The sequence below is a fragment of the Nesoenas mayeri genome (assembly GCF_963082525.1).
Source record: "Nesoenas mayeri genome assembly, chromosome: Z".
In the NCBI taxonomy this organism is placed as follows: domain Eukaryota; kingdom Metazoa; phylum Chordata; class Aves; order Columbiformes; family Columbidae; genus Nesoenas; species Nesoenas mayeri.
This window is the reverse complement of record NC_137542.1, coordinates 13,436,611-13,451,030: the sequence shown is the minus strand read 5'-3', so window position 1 is coordinate 13,451,030 and position 14,420 is coordinate 13,436,611. Positions and strand designations below refer to the sequence as shown.

General features: G+C 45.3%; 3 protein-coding genes across 3 annotated transcripts in view; all 3 read left to right on the top strand.

Annotated features, from left to right (window-relative positions):
• B4GALT1 (beta-1,4-galactosyltransferase 1) overlaps positions 1-14,420 on the top strand; it is a 202,947-nt gene that overhangs the window by 85,191 nt on the left and 103,336 nt on the right. The window lies entirely within an intron of this gene.
• On the top strand, positions 268-11,452 carry APTX (aprataxin). Its single transcript, XM_080362989.1, has 8 exons — positions 268-343; positions 1,482-1,618; positions 2,543-2,589; positions 5,015-5,344; positions 6,775-6,834; positions 9,610-9,836; positions 10,668-10,771; positions 11,098-11,452. The coding sequence occupies exons 2-8, from the start codon at positions 1,489-1,491 to the stop codon at positions 11,250-11,252; spliced, it is 1,053 nt and encodes a 350-aa protein (XP_080219115.1). The 5' UTR covers positions 268-343; positions 1,482-1,488; the 3' UTR covers positions 11,253-11,452.
• On the top strand, positions 12,782-13,954 carry LOC308051847 (actin-like protein 7A; the record flags this gene model as incomplete). Its single annotated transcript, XM_080362493.1, has 1 exon — positions 12,782-13,954. The coding sequence occupies one exon, from the start codon at positions 12,782-12,784 to the stop codon at positions 13,952-13,954; it is 1,173 nt and encodes a 390-aa protein (XP_080218619.1).

The window sequence follows — 14,420 nt, the reverse complement described above, 5'->3', positions numbered from 1 at the left end:
GCCATGGAGGGCGGGCAGCCAATAGCAGTGGGAGGTGGAAGGCGGCTGGCCAATCACCGCAGCCTCTCAACAGTGAGCGCGCCCGCCGCCGCCACTCCCCGCGCACACTGGCCGCGCGCCGCACGGCGCATGCTCCGGGCCCTGCCACGCGCAGCGGGCGGAGGGGCTGGGCACGCGTCAGGGCGCCGTGCTGCTCCAGCTGCGCCGTGTGCGTGTTGCGGGGCGGTCGCTGCCGCGTCCCGCTACGCGTGTGAGCCGGGCGGGCCCTACCCGCGCCACCTCCCACGTCCCGCGCTACCGGCGCGAGGCCGTTCCGCGCGGGGAAGCACCGAGCTGCAGGCGGGTACGCAGCGGGCAGCCCGTTCGGCGCCTTTCCGGCCGCCGCTCCGCATCGCCCCGCGGGCCTGGTCGCCGCCGGCGCAGCGTTACCGCGCGGGCCGCTCGACCCCCCCCCCCCCCCCATCGCATAGGGCGCCTGCGCCGAGCCGCGGCTCCCGCGCCGCCGCGCGCCGTCTCGGAGCGCGTGCGCCGGGCCGCGCGGGGACACGCTGCAGCAGCCGATTGGCTGGGCCGGCCGCGGCGCCGGCGGCAGCGCGCGCGGAAAGGTGTGGGGGGGGCGGCGTTGCTATGGGGACGGGGCCCGGCGCCCCTCCGCTCTGGGGCCTGGCAGGCGGGACCGGACGGCGCCGGCCGCCCGCGGGGATCCCCTGCGTCCGCATCGGCTGTGCGCTGCTGGTGGCCGTGGCTTTGTGCCATCCCCTACCGAGTGGTCGGGCACCGAGGGTAATGGCGGCTCCCTCAGGCAGGGTGTGTAGTGAGCACTGGAGGGGCCCGGCCGGGACGTGCGGCTGGCTGGGCCTCGCCGCCCGCCTCATGTTTCTGAGTGTGTGACAGAGCTGGTGTCGCACCGGGACAGAGTCGCTTTCCACACCACAGAGCTGGGAGGTACAGCGTACAGTGCCCAGCACCAGGCAGGGAGGAGGATGTGGGATCTTTGTTGTCCAGGTCACGTTTGTGTAAAGTTGAGTGTCCAGTTTCATAGCACGATCCATCTGCAGATTGTCGCTAAATGAAACTGTCCTCCTCTCTTGCCCTCTCTGCCTTCTGCTGCTTTCTTTGTGTTGGTGTGTGAGTTAATCTCTCAGATCAACTCTGATTCAGTGAGAAACAAATCAGTTTTTTGGATTGGTTGTGACCGTTGAGCCAATTGATTTTTCCTATACATCATCCATGGATGTGAGAACATATGGTATATGTAGAAGGAAGGAAAATAGGATTACCTTTTCAACCGCAACTTGCTCTTAGTTTATGCTAGTGTTAATACTGTGCTTTGCTTTGAATTTCAGAAACATGAACCTAGTTAGCAGAAGTGACTCAGCTAATGAATGGGCTGACAGCAGAATTCTTGGACCCCGTTTCACAGAAAGGTGACCCATTGGGAAGCTGCATGTTAGTAACATGCTGTTTATTTTGCTCTATAGCACAGTGATGCGTGTGTGCTGGCTTGTGGGGAAAGAGAAATGCAGTCAGCGTGTGAAGCTGCCACACTTGGAAGCAGTGGTAATCGGGCGTGGCCCAGAGACTGGGATAACGGATAAGAAGTGTTCACGGCAGCAAGGTAAGGTTTAGCTCAAATCCCGCTTTCTACATGGAGCAGCAACCAAACTTGTGAAGAGAGACAGAAATACAGCACTCTTGTTTATAAGTAAACATAATTCTTCTGTTTGGCTATATTACAGTGAAGGTAATGGACCAGTGTTTTGGCCTAATTCTTAAGACTGCTTTGAGCAGGGTCTAAATGGGAAATCACAGTTTTTCCTTGAAATCTAAGCAGGTGTTCCATGTGCTTGCTTTTGCAGTCACTGGCTTATGGCCTCCTTTCTCTGCATGGTCCGTAGTGTTGCCTGATTCTTGAAGCCATCAAGCTTTTATAATAAGCACTTATGGAGATCTCTAGGTCCTAAAAAGTCGAAGGAGACGTGTAATAGGAAGTTTACCTTAGTAAACTAAAGCATTGAATCATAACATGAGTCCCCAGGCCCACAGTTATATTCCACTGCCTGTACTTTTTGTAAAGAGTGACACTTCATTTTCCTAGTCTTCCACCAGTTGGTTTGTAGTATGACTTGTTATTTTATAGATGCACTGGGAGAACATATAAAACTATCTGTGATCTATAAAATACTCCCCTTTGCATCTTCTGTACCTTATCTTTCTTCCCTCTGGACAGAGTCCTGTTCCACGCCTGTTGAGAGCTGATGAGAATAGCAAAAACTCTCACAGATTTTACCTTTATTCTGAAGCAATTTTGCTGATCCGTAATGTGAAATACTTAGGTGTGACTCAGTGTATGGGTCGGTTCTGTTTTACCTGTGGTCCTGGAAACAGAGGATGAGGTGGCAGTGTTCTTTGTGTACAGATCAGCTTCAGAAGGTAGCAGGTCTTAAAATACAGGAGTGTTTTCTGCAAGGGGTGGTTCAGCAGAGTTCTGGCCTTTTTATTTAACCTGTTCTGTGACACTCTGTTCTTTCTTTTGTTCCAGTTCAGTTAAAAGCAGACTGTAACAAGGGTTATGTCACAGTTAAGCAGGTATGTTTTTAAATGTACAGTATTTCTCATACTTACTGGGATGGTTGTTGTACTTAAACTCCACAAATGCCACAAGCGATGATTCTGATCAGCAGGTCTGAAGGGCCTGAAGACGTTTTATGATGGAGAGGACAGCGAGTGGTCCTCAGAAGGGATCTGTCTTTTTTTTGTGTGTGTGTACCTCAGTGTAAAGACGGCACTATTCCTTTCAAATATTCTCCAGTCTCAGACAAGACAAGACTTGCAGCATCAGGGCACACTGCTGTGAATCCTCAGTCTGTTCTTCCAAGCTCTGTGTTTGGGAGATTCTGGAGGTCTTCCCCTAAACTTGCTCATCATGCCTCCTGAGCCTTAAATGTCTGAGCTGAGGCAGCCCTTCGCTTACGGTCAGACTAGTTCTTGTGTTAATGGGATGGGGCAGTTGTGGAAGGTTTTTATTTGATGTCTGGTAGAGCCAAAAGCGTGGTCACCTCTGGGAAGTGACAGAACATGAAGCAGCAGTGAAGGCATCCTTGTGTACTAGCTGGATGGATGTAAGCCTACTCTCATGAGGACCAGTATACCAGAGATAATATTAAGGGAACATTTTCTGGCTTCAGGTGCTGGAGCATGTTTGTGGACAACATATCAATGTGTTTTGTCTACCGAGGAGGAATGTCTTCTGTCAAAACAGCCCTAGTGCTCAGTAAGCACACAGACCTCACCAGTATCTGGTGAATCCAGCAAAGATGTCTCAGAGTGTTTTTCACAGAAATCAGCCTTAGCTGCAATTTGAGTGCCATGTTACTGGAATTTCAGGGCTGGGAGTACTTTCTGGTGGCGGATGTGAGCGTGTTTTTGCTGCCTGCTCCAGAGGTGCTTCCCAGGTGATATGTGTGCGTCACAGGTTTCCAGTGCTCAGTTGTTTGATGGCATATTGGAGGGTGTGTATGGTACTTGACATGAGTGAAAATGCAGAACTGTGGACTGATGAGATTCTGGATGGAATCAGGCAAATGCTTCATTGCAGTGAATACCAAGCAATGAGAGGCACAGTACCATCTTGTGAAGCAGGCAGGTATCGCAGTGACAAAGCTAAAGGAACATTCTGCGACAGAGTTTATCAGTCTCAGGGAAGAGCTGGTTTCCTAAAGCTTGTTTGATGAATAAACATTAACCAAAAGCATTTGGTGAAGTTCGAGACTCCTGATCTCCCTAAGGGTCACCCTCTTGATCAGGCAGAAATTATCTATCAAGCAGTCACTCTAGGTAGCCCAGGCCACTTTGTGCTGTTAGTTATGCCTGAGACGCAGGAAGATGTATTGCTCTTCAATTATCAGCTAAAGTTCAGGTGACTTCTCAGTCTTAAAGTGTTTTGAGGGGAAAATTATTTTGGAGTTGCATAGTTTCATAAAGTGATGAAATGTGATGCAGGTAAAAATTTGACCTTGCTGTCCTATTTTTCTGCTAGTACAGAATAACTAGTAAAGTTGGTTTTGTTCAAGTGTAAGATCCAAAATGAAAATATGTGCATTAAAATACAGGTAGGCTGGTATATATAGTACTTTGCATAAGCTGAGGTGGACAGAGAGGTTTATCCTCTCTTGAGGGAACAGGAAATTGTCACCGTGTTTGAACACAGTCTTCACTAGGCTAAAGAAGGGTTATCACATTTGGCTTGGCAAAGGAGGAAAAGACAGGAGCAAGGAGCTGATCCCTGTGAAGTGGACTCTTCTAGGGACTCAGAGATACTTTCTTCCTGATTTTTTTTTTTGTTTTTTTACCTATACTGTGCAGGAGGGAGTGTGTTGCAAGTGTTAGCAGTGAGCTGTGCTTGGTGAGCCAGTGGTTTTGAGCCCGAACGCTCTTCTCTTGAAATGAGCCACAAGAGTGTGCTTATGTAACTGAAGGCAAATGTGTTGATGGGACGGCATTTGGTAGAAAACAGAAAACAAAATGTAGAAAAAAGGAGAAGCAAGATAAACTCATTTGAAAACAGGAATTTTCTGGGGATGATTGGACTGAAATAATTAGTTAAAACTACTCATACTCTTCAGAAATAATTGTTACTAAAGCTGTTATTATTTCAGCAGTTTTTTAATAGGGTTGTTTTGTTTGTTCATTTGTTTTTGAGCAAGTGGCATAGGTCTTGCTGTAACTGTGTAGCCAGCTGCTGCAGAGCTGTGGGGTCCCTGTGGCACCGTGCCCCTGAGGGTTGTGCACTGACAGCTGTGATTGCCATACTGGGCTGTAGGGAGGTGTCTCCAGTGTTGGACCTCTCTGATCTGCTAGAGCAGGTTGATGTGGGCAGGGAGTGCCGTGAATACAAAACACATTTGCTTTACAGGGTACTTATACTCCAGGATGATGGGGCAGTAGTTGGTGATTCCAGTTACACCACCATTTGCTATTTCTTTTTTTTTATTCCTTTGTCTCCCTACCAAAGATAGGAGTTAACCCGACTAGTGTTGATCTTGTGGATATTGGCAAAGATGAAGAGGTGAAAATGAAGCCAGGCCAAGTTCTTCACATTGTGAATAAACTTTACCCCTACATGGTGCAATTTGCTGAAGAGTCAGTGAAAATTGTTACAGAAGCAGAAGAGAACATAAAAATCAAGAAGACGCCACGTGAGGACTCCTGTGAGAATGATGATGTGGAGCTTGTGCCCAGGAAAACAATGAAGAGGGAGGTGGTGGATACACAAGGCAGTTCTGCAAATCCCAAACTAAGCAATAGTGGTGTATCTCCACATGAAGGAACTTCAAGCAAGAAGGCAAGTACCTCAGTAATAGTACTTGTGCTTTTTCTCCTGGGGTTGTCTCCTCCATCGGGACTTCTGTGGGTACTACTGGTGGAGAAGCATCTCAGGTGAACACAAATCCTCAGAGTATTCAGAGCATGAGAGCTGATGTCTGCTGTGGCAAAGGCTCTGCTCCTGAAATAACCTGAGAAAGTTACCTGCGACCCATTCTAACCTGAGCTGGGTGGGTGTGAAGAGGCTTGCTTGTAGGAGGTGAGGATTTAATCTCTGGTTCTTGCTGCAGTTTCTGCTTAGAAGGACAGTCCATGTGAGCTCATTCACACAGGGATACTGTGCTGCCTCTTGAGATGAAATCTGCTTTGTTAGAAATAGAGCAGTGGTTATCTAAAAGCTTGCGCACAGAGAATGGAACAACTTGACCTTTTTTTTTTTCTTTTTAATTGCTTTTTTTCTCCCCTTCTGGTCTGATCTTTCATTGTGGTAGAACCAGGTTTACATTAATGAATGTTACCAGCCAAAATCTTTTGAAAGGGAGTTTTTAGCCCCTTATGACATGGACAAAATAGAAGACTGCTTAGTGCATCTGGAACTATAACAGTGCAGTTCCTGGAACAGAAGGCACAGAAATTAAATGGCTCAGGACAAAATCTCAGTCCCAGGTTGGGGGGGGTTGACCACTTACTTCATTTGTTAACTCAAGCTAGTTATATTAGGGCCAGATTTGTGGTGGTATGAAGGGGGAGACAAGATGATTGACACTGTTCGTCTGTCAGCACTATAATATTTGAACATCTTCCTCTATAAGAATATGATGAAGATAATTATTGATAAAGCTTGTAAAGTGATCCAAGCAGATAAAACATTATCTGTTTTGAAAAAAAAGTGCACTTGAGCCACTTTCTATTAGGTGTGTGGTAACCAAGTTAAGAGATATCTGCTAGTGTTGGCTTGATCTTCCTGTGCCTTTTTTGTTTCCTGTGCAAGCCACTTCTGGCACAACATAAACAACTAAATACATCTAAGAGTATGCAGAGCATAGGACAGTTATCAGATATCCTTGTAATTCCTTTCGCCTTTGTGATCCATGAAGCAGAGGGTCTTTTTGTAAAATAATATGTCATTGATAGTAATCAAGGAGTGTGCTACAACATTTGTGTGCAAATTATTAAATTAAAACAGATCCAGAACTCCCTGTTGTCAAATTTCCAACATTTCAAAGATTGAACTTTGAATCTTAAGATCATCTTGTTAAAAGTTTTCAAAAGTAGCTTTGTGGGGGCAGTTGGAGCAGGTGTGTTGGCATTTATAGAAAGGAAATCATTTAGCTGTCATTCAGCTATTGTGCTGTTTTATAATAAAGAAAGCACTTAACTGAATGCTTTAAAACAGATAATTGATTTCTTACTTATCTTTTAAAATATTTTTTTCCTTGTATGCCTTAGGAACATTCAGGCCACTGGAGTCAGGGTCTGAAGAGCTCCATGCAAGATCCAAAAATGCAGGTGAGAGGTCTGCACTTGTACTCTACAGTAGTTCTTGTCTGACAAAAATAAATGAGCTTTCTTTCATCCTTCTGCAGTTTACTTTAATGATCTGATTAACCAGTTGAATACTGCATAAGGTCGAAAATGTGGTTGCATTAATTTGGGAGTCTCTACAATTAATATACTGATTTTGCAGAACACCATTATCTTAATTGTCTTTGATCTTTCTACATCATTGTCAAATTCGGCTAACAGATTTCAAAAAGGTTGTTGGGAGAGCAGGCAAGCAGTGCAGTTGCTCTGGTTCCTTGGGGAAACAACTAAAATGAGGCTCTGTGGTTTGAAGCCGAGCAAGCAGTGGAGGTTCCTGTTTTCAAGCAGCCAGCACTGCCTTCTCCCCAAGGTTGGTGCAGTTTCCTGGTTCACAGTGAACTCTTCACTGCAACAACTCCCTGCCAGCTGGCAGGATGTGACCCCTGGCTCCTCCTCCTTTTCTTTGTGCCGACAGGAATTTCCTGGATGGTTTCTTTTATTCTTCTGCAGATTTTCCAGATGTACCGCCCTCCTTCTGCTTCCCTGTGGTTGCATAATGGTTTTCCTTGAGCTTTTTTTTTGTTGTTGTCTGCTGTGCGCTTTTGGGGAGCTCACAATCAAGACACAGAAGTCAGACAAGTGTATTTTGTGGTGGAAGTGTATACACACACTCTTGTATTCTGAGAGAGCCCTGAGAGAATATTCCCTATCCATGTATAGAACCTACTTTCATTTTATTTTTAAATTACAGAAAACATATAGACAACTCCTCAAAACCAGGTTTTTTAGCTCAGCTCCAAAACAGGGAGAATGGTCTCCATCAGTGCTCCACTGTCTGGCAGAGTGAGGCCAGAAGCTTGGGTCCACTGAGTTTGTTTTTTTCTGGCTGACTGCTGCATGGCCACTTTAAGATCAGAGATGTGTTTTCCCCTTTGTACTTCTCAGCAAGAGTATCTGTCCAGGAGGGTGGATGTCACAGGCACCTGTGATACTTGATCCTTGAAATCACTGAATAATTTCAGTTGGAAAAGACCTTCGGAGGTCACCAGGTCTGACCACTTGAACTCGGTGTGACTGCCACAGCCTTTGTTTGAGTTGAGGTGGTCTCTAAGGGTGAGGATCCCATGGCCTCACTGGGCCCCTTCAGGTTATGATCAGCCTCATGGTGAAAATAATTTCCTTGATAACTGATCAGAAGGTCCTTATGTCTTGATTTTTTTTTTCTTTTTTTTTTTTTTTTTTTAGTTCAAGTCTTAAGTGTTGAACTCGGTAGAGTACTAGGAGCACTGGAGGCCCATTCTCCTGGAAATGCTAGCAGTTTCAAATGAGGCTTTCTATGAGGAATGATAAAGCTATTGAAATACTTGCTTACTTTTAAAATATGAAGCTTAATCTTCATCACCTAAGCAGAATTTCATATAGCACTTTCCAAGATAGTGCTTTCTTGACCCAAAAGATAAGCTGGATTTGCAGTTATTCTCTGAATGTTAGAACACAAAGAACTGTTTGTGACTTAATGTAAGCTGTATTAGTTGTGGTTCTGAACTAAGCACACAAACAACAGAATTCCTATCTTTGTTTTTTAATCAAATATTAAATAAATGGCAGTATTTCTTTCTTCTGAAAATACTTGATCATGATCCCATTCCCACTGGCTGCACATGCAGACACTAGTGTGTGTAAATAAAAATATGACAGCATCACCAGTTTTGCTGCTGAAAGAATTGGTCCTATGACTTGTGTGCTGATAAAATTTTAATCTTCCTTCCTGTAGAGCAAGACTGGTCAGCTCTGTATATAAACATACGAGAATATTAGCAAAATGACAAAGACATCATCCATCGCTCACCAATAGATGCGTTACTAAAAGATCAGAGACACAGCATGTAGTTTCTGCCTCAGAACCTGGCAGATTTTTATTGCCAGGGCCCAGTTGTGCCCCCCATCTTCCACATGTTTTGCTGCTGTTTCTCTTCATCAGCTACATCAAATTGTTGCAAAAGGCAAACCAAAATGGAAACAGGGGAAGAAGGGCATGACAGACAGGAATCTGTCTTTTTTGTGAGTGTTCTTACAAAGTAGCACATTGGGTAGCATGAACTGAAATAGCTGAGACTTGAATGTTTTTGTCTTTGCTGGCAGATGTCACTGAGCACACATGTAGCACCTCTGAGACTTGCATTTCTCTCCAGAAATCTGCAAAGGATGAGGCAGTCCAGTGCATTTGTGCATGCTCTGTATTGAGCACAGTGCCGTGATTTTTGTTTCAGTGACTGCAGACCTTGAATGTAGCCTGATAGAAACAGTTTCCCAGACATCACTGACATCTGAAGCCAGGTGATTTTTCAAGAGAGTTTGTATCCACCTGTAGCAAAGCTTAACTTATTGCTATGTAAGAACAAAAAGCTTTTTCCTGAAAGCATATAAAGAGAGATGCTGGAACATTTTTCTGTAGCTGCCTGGTGCGTGGTATGGGAGAGGATGCATATCCTGGACCAGCTTGGTTCTGGGAGAAGTCCTCCTTGAAGTGGAAAGCTCTGCTGCTTTATATTTGTTCCCATCTAGTAATCTTTCCTGGCTTTTTTTTTCTGGCAGTCCCAGTTGCACTAGCAACACATACATGTGCTTAAGGACTTCTGTGGCCACAATGTGGGATGTGCAGATGAATAACATCATCTCAAAATCCACTAAATATAGTGCTTATAGGGCTAAGATATTTAGTCTTCAATCAGAAAATAATCTAGTTATTTGTTTTGCAAGGTTTACAAAGATGAAAAGACTGTAGTCATCAAGGATAAATATCCCAAAGCACGTTACCACTGGCTTGTGTTACCATGGGACCCCATTTCAAGCCTCAAGTCCGTCACCAGGGACCATCTTGAACTCCTGGAACATATGCATGCAGTTGGGCAAAAAATGATTGAACAGTGCCCTGACAGAGAGAGTCTGGAGTTCAGACTGGGCTACCATGCTATCCCTAGTATGAGGTAAGAGCTTGATGTGTCATCAGGTGGAGACCCTGTTCTTCCAGTTATACAGATTTGGGGCTAAATTTGTAACGTGATTTGGCATTGCTAAAGAGCAACTAACCCTTCTAAATGCTACCAGTGGTTCAGTGTCCAAGTTCTTTGGGTGCGGCCATGCACACAGTGCTGTGTACATGCCAGCGGGCTAAGCAGATGTCTTGGGGCTGCTGGGAAATGCCTGTTGGTTTCCCCCAGCAGAGGCCTGTGGCTGAGGCTGCAGCACACCTCTGCTGTGGTCCCAGCGAAAGAGGCGGTGCTGCCAAAGGCCGAGTGCACCAGTTTGCGAGCAGAGAGTCAATCTCAAGCCTATCGAGTCCTGCCTGATGCTAAGCAAGGATTTGAGCTTTGTGTGTAAAAAAGTCCAGATCTTACAGCATCCAAATGTCTGTGGGTATTGCAGTCAGTGTTCCTCAACTGTTCTCCAGTTCTTGGATGAAGCTTTGAATTACTCATCCAGTCCTATTCATGTACTCTACAAAGTTCAAACCTCTGTTTTATTAAAACCACTGTTTCTGCCATTTTGGAAGCTAGCAGGAATACACACGGTAGTTAGGGGCCAGTGGAATATGCAGAGTAGTGACCTTCACTGTCCAAGTGAAATGCTTGGCATGAGACGGTGCTGCCAGGACTGACGGGGTTTCTTCTGTCGCAGGGCTGTGGGTCAAACACAGTCAGGCTGGCCCATAAGGCTGGCAGTCCTGCTCTGCTGAGTCACCTTTGCAACTGATACTACTGCAACAGAACTTCGAGCATTAACATGATTCTTCTCTCTTACCTACATATTTGTTTCAGTCAGCTGCATTTGCATGTAATCAGCCAGGATTTTGATTCTCCAGCCCTGAAAACAAAAAAGCACTGGAACTCTTTTACTACAGACTACTTCTTAAACTCTCAAGGTAATGATTAGAAAAGGGATTTCAAAACACATAATCCTGTTTGTCGCTTCTGGCTATTTTTCCCCCAAAAAATCTGTAAGCCATAAATTCTATTGTAATACGTGAAAGGTTTAATGTAATTTCAGATACTGGGGAATACCACTAAGTAAAAGCCAATGGAATTTTGTGACTGGTTTAGATTAGAATGCAGTCATCCTATGCTGTGCATGCGAACCAGTACCCAGAGATTCTGCAGTGTCATGTGTTTCATCATGCTACATGGTGCCAACACCTCTGGTCTCTAATTTTTTTGTGTGGTTTTTGTTTTGTTTTGTTTTGTTTTTCAGAGGTGCTGGAGATGGTAAGAAGCAAGGGAAAAGTGATGGTGAAAGATCATGTCTCTGAACTTCTCAAATTGCCCCTCAGATGCCATCGTTGCAAACAACAGCTGTCCACTATCCCACAGTTAAAGGAACATCTCAGGAAACACTGGCCAAAATGACTTTGCAAAAATGATCTTACAACCTGTCTTCAGATTTCAGCCTAAAACAAAGACCTCAAAATGTTAGTGGCTGTGTGTGTTTTCTGTTAACTGGAATGACAAATGTAATGTGGGAAAAAGTGGCCTGGAAACAGCTGCATACTAACTTTGTAATCGGTGTGTTTGCAGCTTTGTTGTGGTATTGCCATGCTAACCTATATGACAACTGAAGGATTGAAGAAAGATTTTGTTTGAATGAAAGGATTTTTTAAAATTCAGGAGCTGAGTAGGTTTCTACTGAGAAAGGAAAGAAACAATGAAATTGAGGTCTTCTGCATATAACTGGAGTTTCTCTTAAGTGATAATGTTGTAGAGGCTGGTAGGGCTGACAGCAAATTTGTCAAAGGAGCAGGAAGCAGCATTGGGTATGGCGTCACGGCATGGTGCCACAGCATGGCTGTAAGATCTTCGTGCTGCTGAAATTCCCTTTAGCTATGGAGCAGGCATCGCCCTTTGCCAGGGCAGTCACTACTCAGGCCCTGAGAGGGGCAGCCTGTCTCTTTCATGTACAAGGATGTATTTAATTGTCATCAAGACATGAACTCCCTGATAGGCAGCAGTCCGGAACTGGTTTGTGGGTTCAATTTCATTATAAGCCCAACTTTGACTTGTTCAGTAAGATGCCCTCTGGGTGAAATGGCTTTCAGTAAAAGAGCACACAGAGCTTTTGTTTTACAAGGAAAATGCTGCTTGTAACTCTTTGTCCTTCTGTGCCCTCATGCAGCAGCCTGTTGCTACACACACTGATGGAGCAACAGTGACTTGTTGCTGTTGGAAAAGAACAAAAACGTTCCTGTAGTGGAAAAGACAACAGTTAAAGCTGAGGGGTTCACCACGGCCTAGTTTCACATACAAGTCACACTTCAGTTTTTGCTGACGCCAGTAACATTATCCTTTAATTCAGAAGGCAAAACTTAAAAATAACACCAGATAAACAATGACAAAAGCACAGCCAGTCTAGGGATCCACTCAACACAGTCAAACCAGGGCTTCACGTGGCCCCAGAGTTGAAGTAACACTGACGCTTAGCAACAGGTGCTGTTTTGGACCAAAAGCAGCTGCAGATGCTGGAGAACCATGGTCTTCCTCATGTGGCAGATGCAGGCCAGAAGGGAAGCCACGCAGCTTTACAGTTAGAATGCACTGTTCATTCCCCATGGCCCATCACAGTGGGTGGGTGTTGTGTTTTTTAGCACCTCAGAACAGGTCCAAGAGAAGCACAAATACCTGCAATCCACCTGTATACAACAGGCGTGCAGCCAGGTCACACTTGTCACATGCTTGCATGGGGAGCACTGGTTTCTGAGGGGCAAGCCTACATACGATGTCATAAATCAGTGGCATCAGTAGAACCACTGACATCAGGGCTCCAGGCACCTGTCAGCTGCTTGTGCTGTCCCCAGGTGGAGTGGTGGCAGGGCAGTGCTACCAAGAAGCACGTCCAGCACTCGCTGCGTGAAGTCGCAGCTGGACAAAATAAGTCTCGAAGAATGGCAGCAGCGGGCACAAGTCATATGAAATCTGAAAGGGACAGCCATGTATCTGCAACTGAGGGTAGCGTCAAGGCCAGGAAGGAAACTAAAGCAGTAGTTTTAGACATTGGCACAGGTTATTTAAAGTGTGGCTTTGCAGGGGAACCATGGCCTTCCTGCTTTGTTTCATCTATGGTTGCTAAGCCCATATGGGAGACCCGGAGAAATCAAGAAGAAACGTTTGTTGGAAGAGGGCTTCAGAACAGCAGTTTACCCTTCACCTTCACCAACCCGATAAAACACGGCATAGTGGAGGACTGGGACTGTGTCCAAGATACTTTGCAGTGTATCTTCCAGGCAGAGTTGAAGATACAGCCAGAGAACCATGCTGTTCTGGTGTCAGTGCCTCCCCTGTGTTCCATCATTGACAAGGGAAAATATGCTGAGATGCTGTTTGAAGGACTTTGCCTGCCTGCCATCCACATTGCTTACCAGTCCCATTTATCCATGTACTCTTATGGAAAAACCTCAGCTCTCGTGGTGGAAAGCGGCCATGGAGTTTCGCATGTGGTTCCCATCTATGAAGGTTATATTTTACGTAGCATCACTAGGACAGTAGATTATGCTGGCTTGGACATCACACGTTATCTCATGCAGTTACTAAACGAGTCTGGAAACACATTTACAGAAAACCAGCTAAACATCCTACAAGATCTCAAAGAGAAGTGCTGTTACACGTCTCTGGACCTTACACGGGACTTGAATTCGCCTCAACAAATGGATTATGAGCTGCCTGATGGACACCTTATCACTGTAGGCAAAGAGAGATGCCTTTGTGCTGAAGCGCTCTTCAAACCAGAGTTATTTGGCTCACAGCAGCCAGGGCTCTTGCAGCTGACACTCAACTGTCTCAAGAAGTGTGATGAGGATATCAACAAAAAAATGGTGGGGAATATCGTGCTGTGCGGGGGCAGCACTATGATGGAGGGCTTTGCCAACCGCTTCCAGATGGAACTGGCCAGGATGTGTCCCAACGACAACATCATCACAGCAGCGTCCCCTCAAAGAAGGTGTTCTGTCTGGATTGGGGGGTCTATTCTGGCTTCGCTCCACTCTTTCCAGGAGCTCTGGGTTCACAGGAGTGAATATGAAGAATGTGGTCCTTCCTGCATTTTTAAAAAGTGCTTCTGAGGAAGACACTGGATTGCCTTAGAGAGACCAGCATTGACAAAGGGTACCTGAATGAATCCAACACCACATCTCTTCCACCCACAGCTGTAATGAAGAGATTTCTGATGCACGTGTATTATTCTTGTGATATTGTATGCCTAAAATATCTTGTGGGTTTATTTTTGTATGTATGTATGTATGTAATGAAGCTAGACAGCAGAGAGGTGACAAACTTCTTACTCTAATGAGAGAAGCAGTCTTCTGTACGGCCATATTTGCTCAGAAATTGGGACATCTCTTAAGCTAACTCAGTAGTTATATATTCATGCCATTCCTGATAACTGCATCTGTTTGCAAGAACCTCCACAGAACTCAGAATAGCAAACTCAATGAGTCTGCAAAGACATCAGCAAAGGCATAATATTTTTCAGGATGACATGCATCACTAACAAAGCAAAAGAGCATCCTAGTAAAAATTAAGGGAAAC

What these genes read in the sequence shown, in the direction of transcription:
- APTX (XM_080362989.1), top strand. Translation starts at nt 1,489, where the DNA reads ATGCGTGTGTGCTGGCTTGTGGGGAAAGAGAAATGCAGTCAGCGTGTG. An exon ending in GAAGTGTTCACGGCAGCAAG is followed by an intron (nt 1,619 to 2,542) that starts GTAAGGTTTAGC and finishes CTTTTGTTCCAG; the next exon opens with TTCAGTTAAAAGCAGACTGT. An exon ending in GTTATGTCACAGTTAAGCAG is followed by an intron (nt 2,590 to 5,014) that starts GTATGTTTTTAA and finishes TCCCTACCAAAG; the next exon opens with ATAGGAGTTAACCCGACTAG.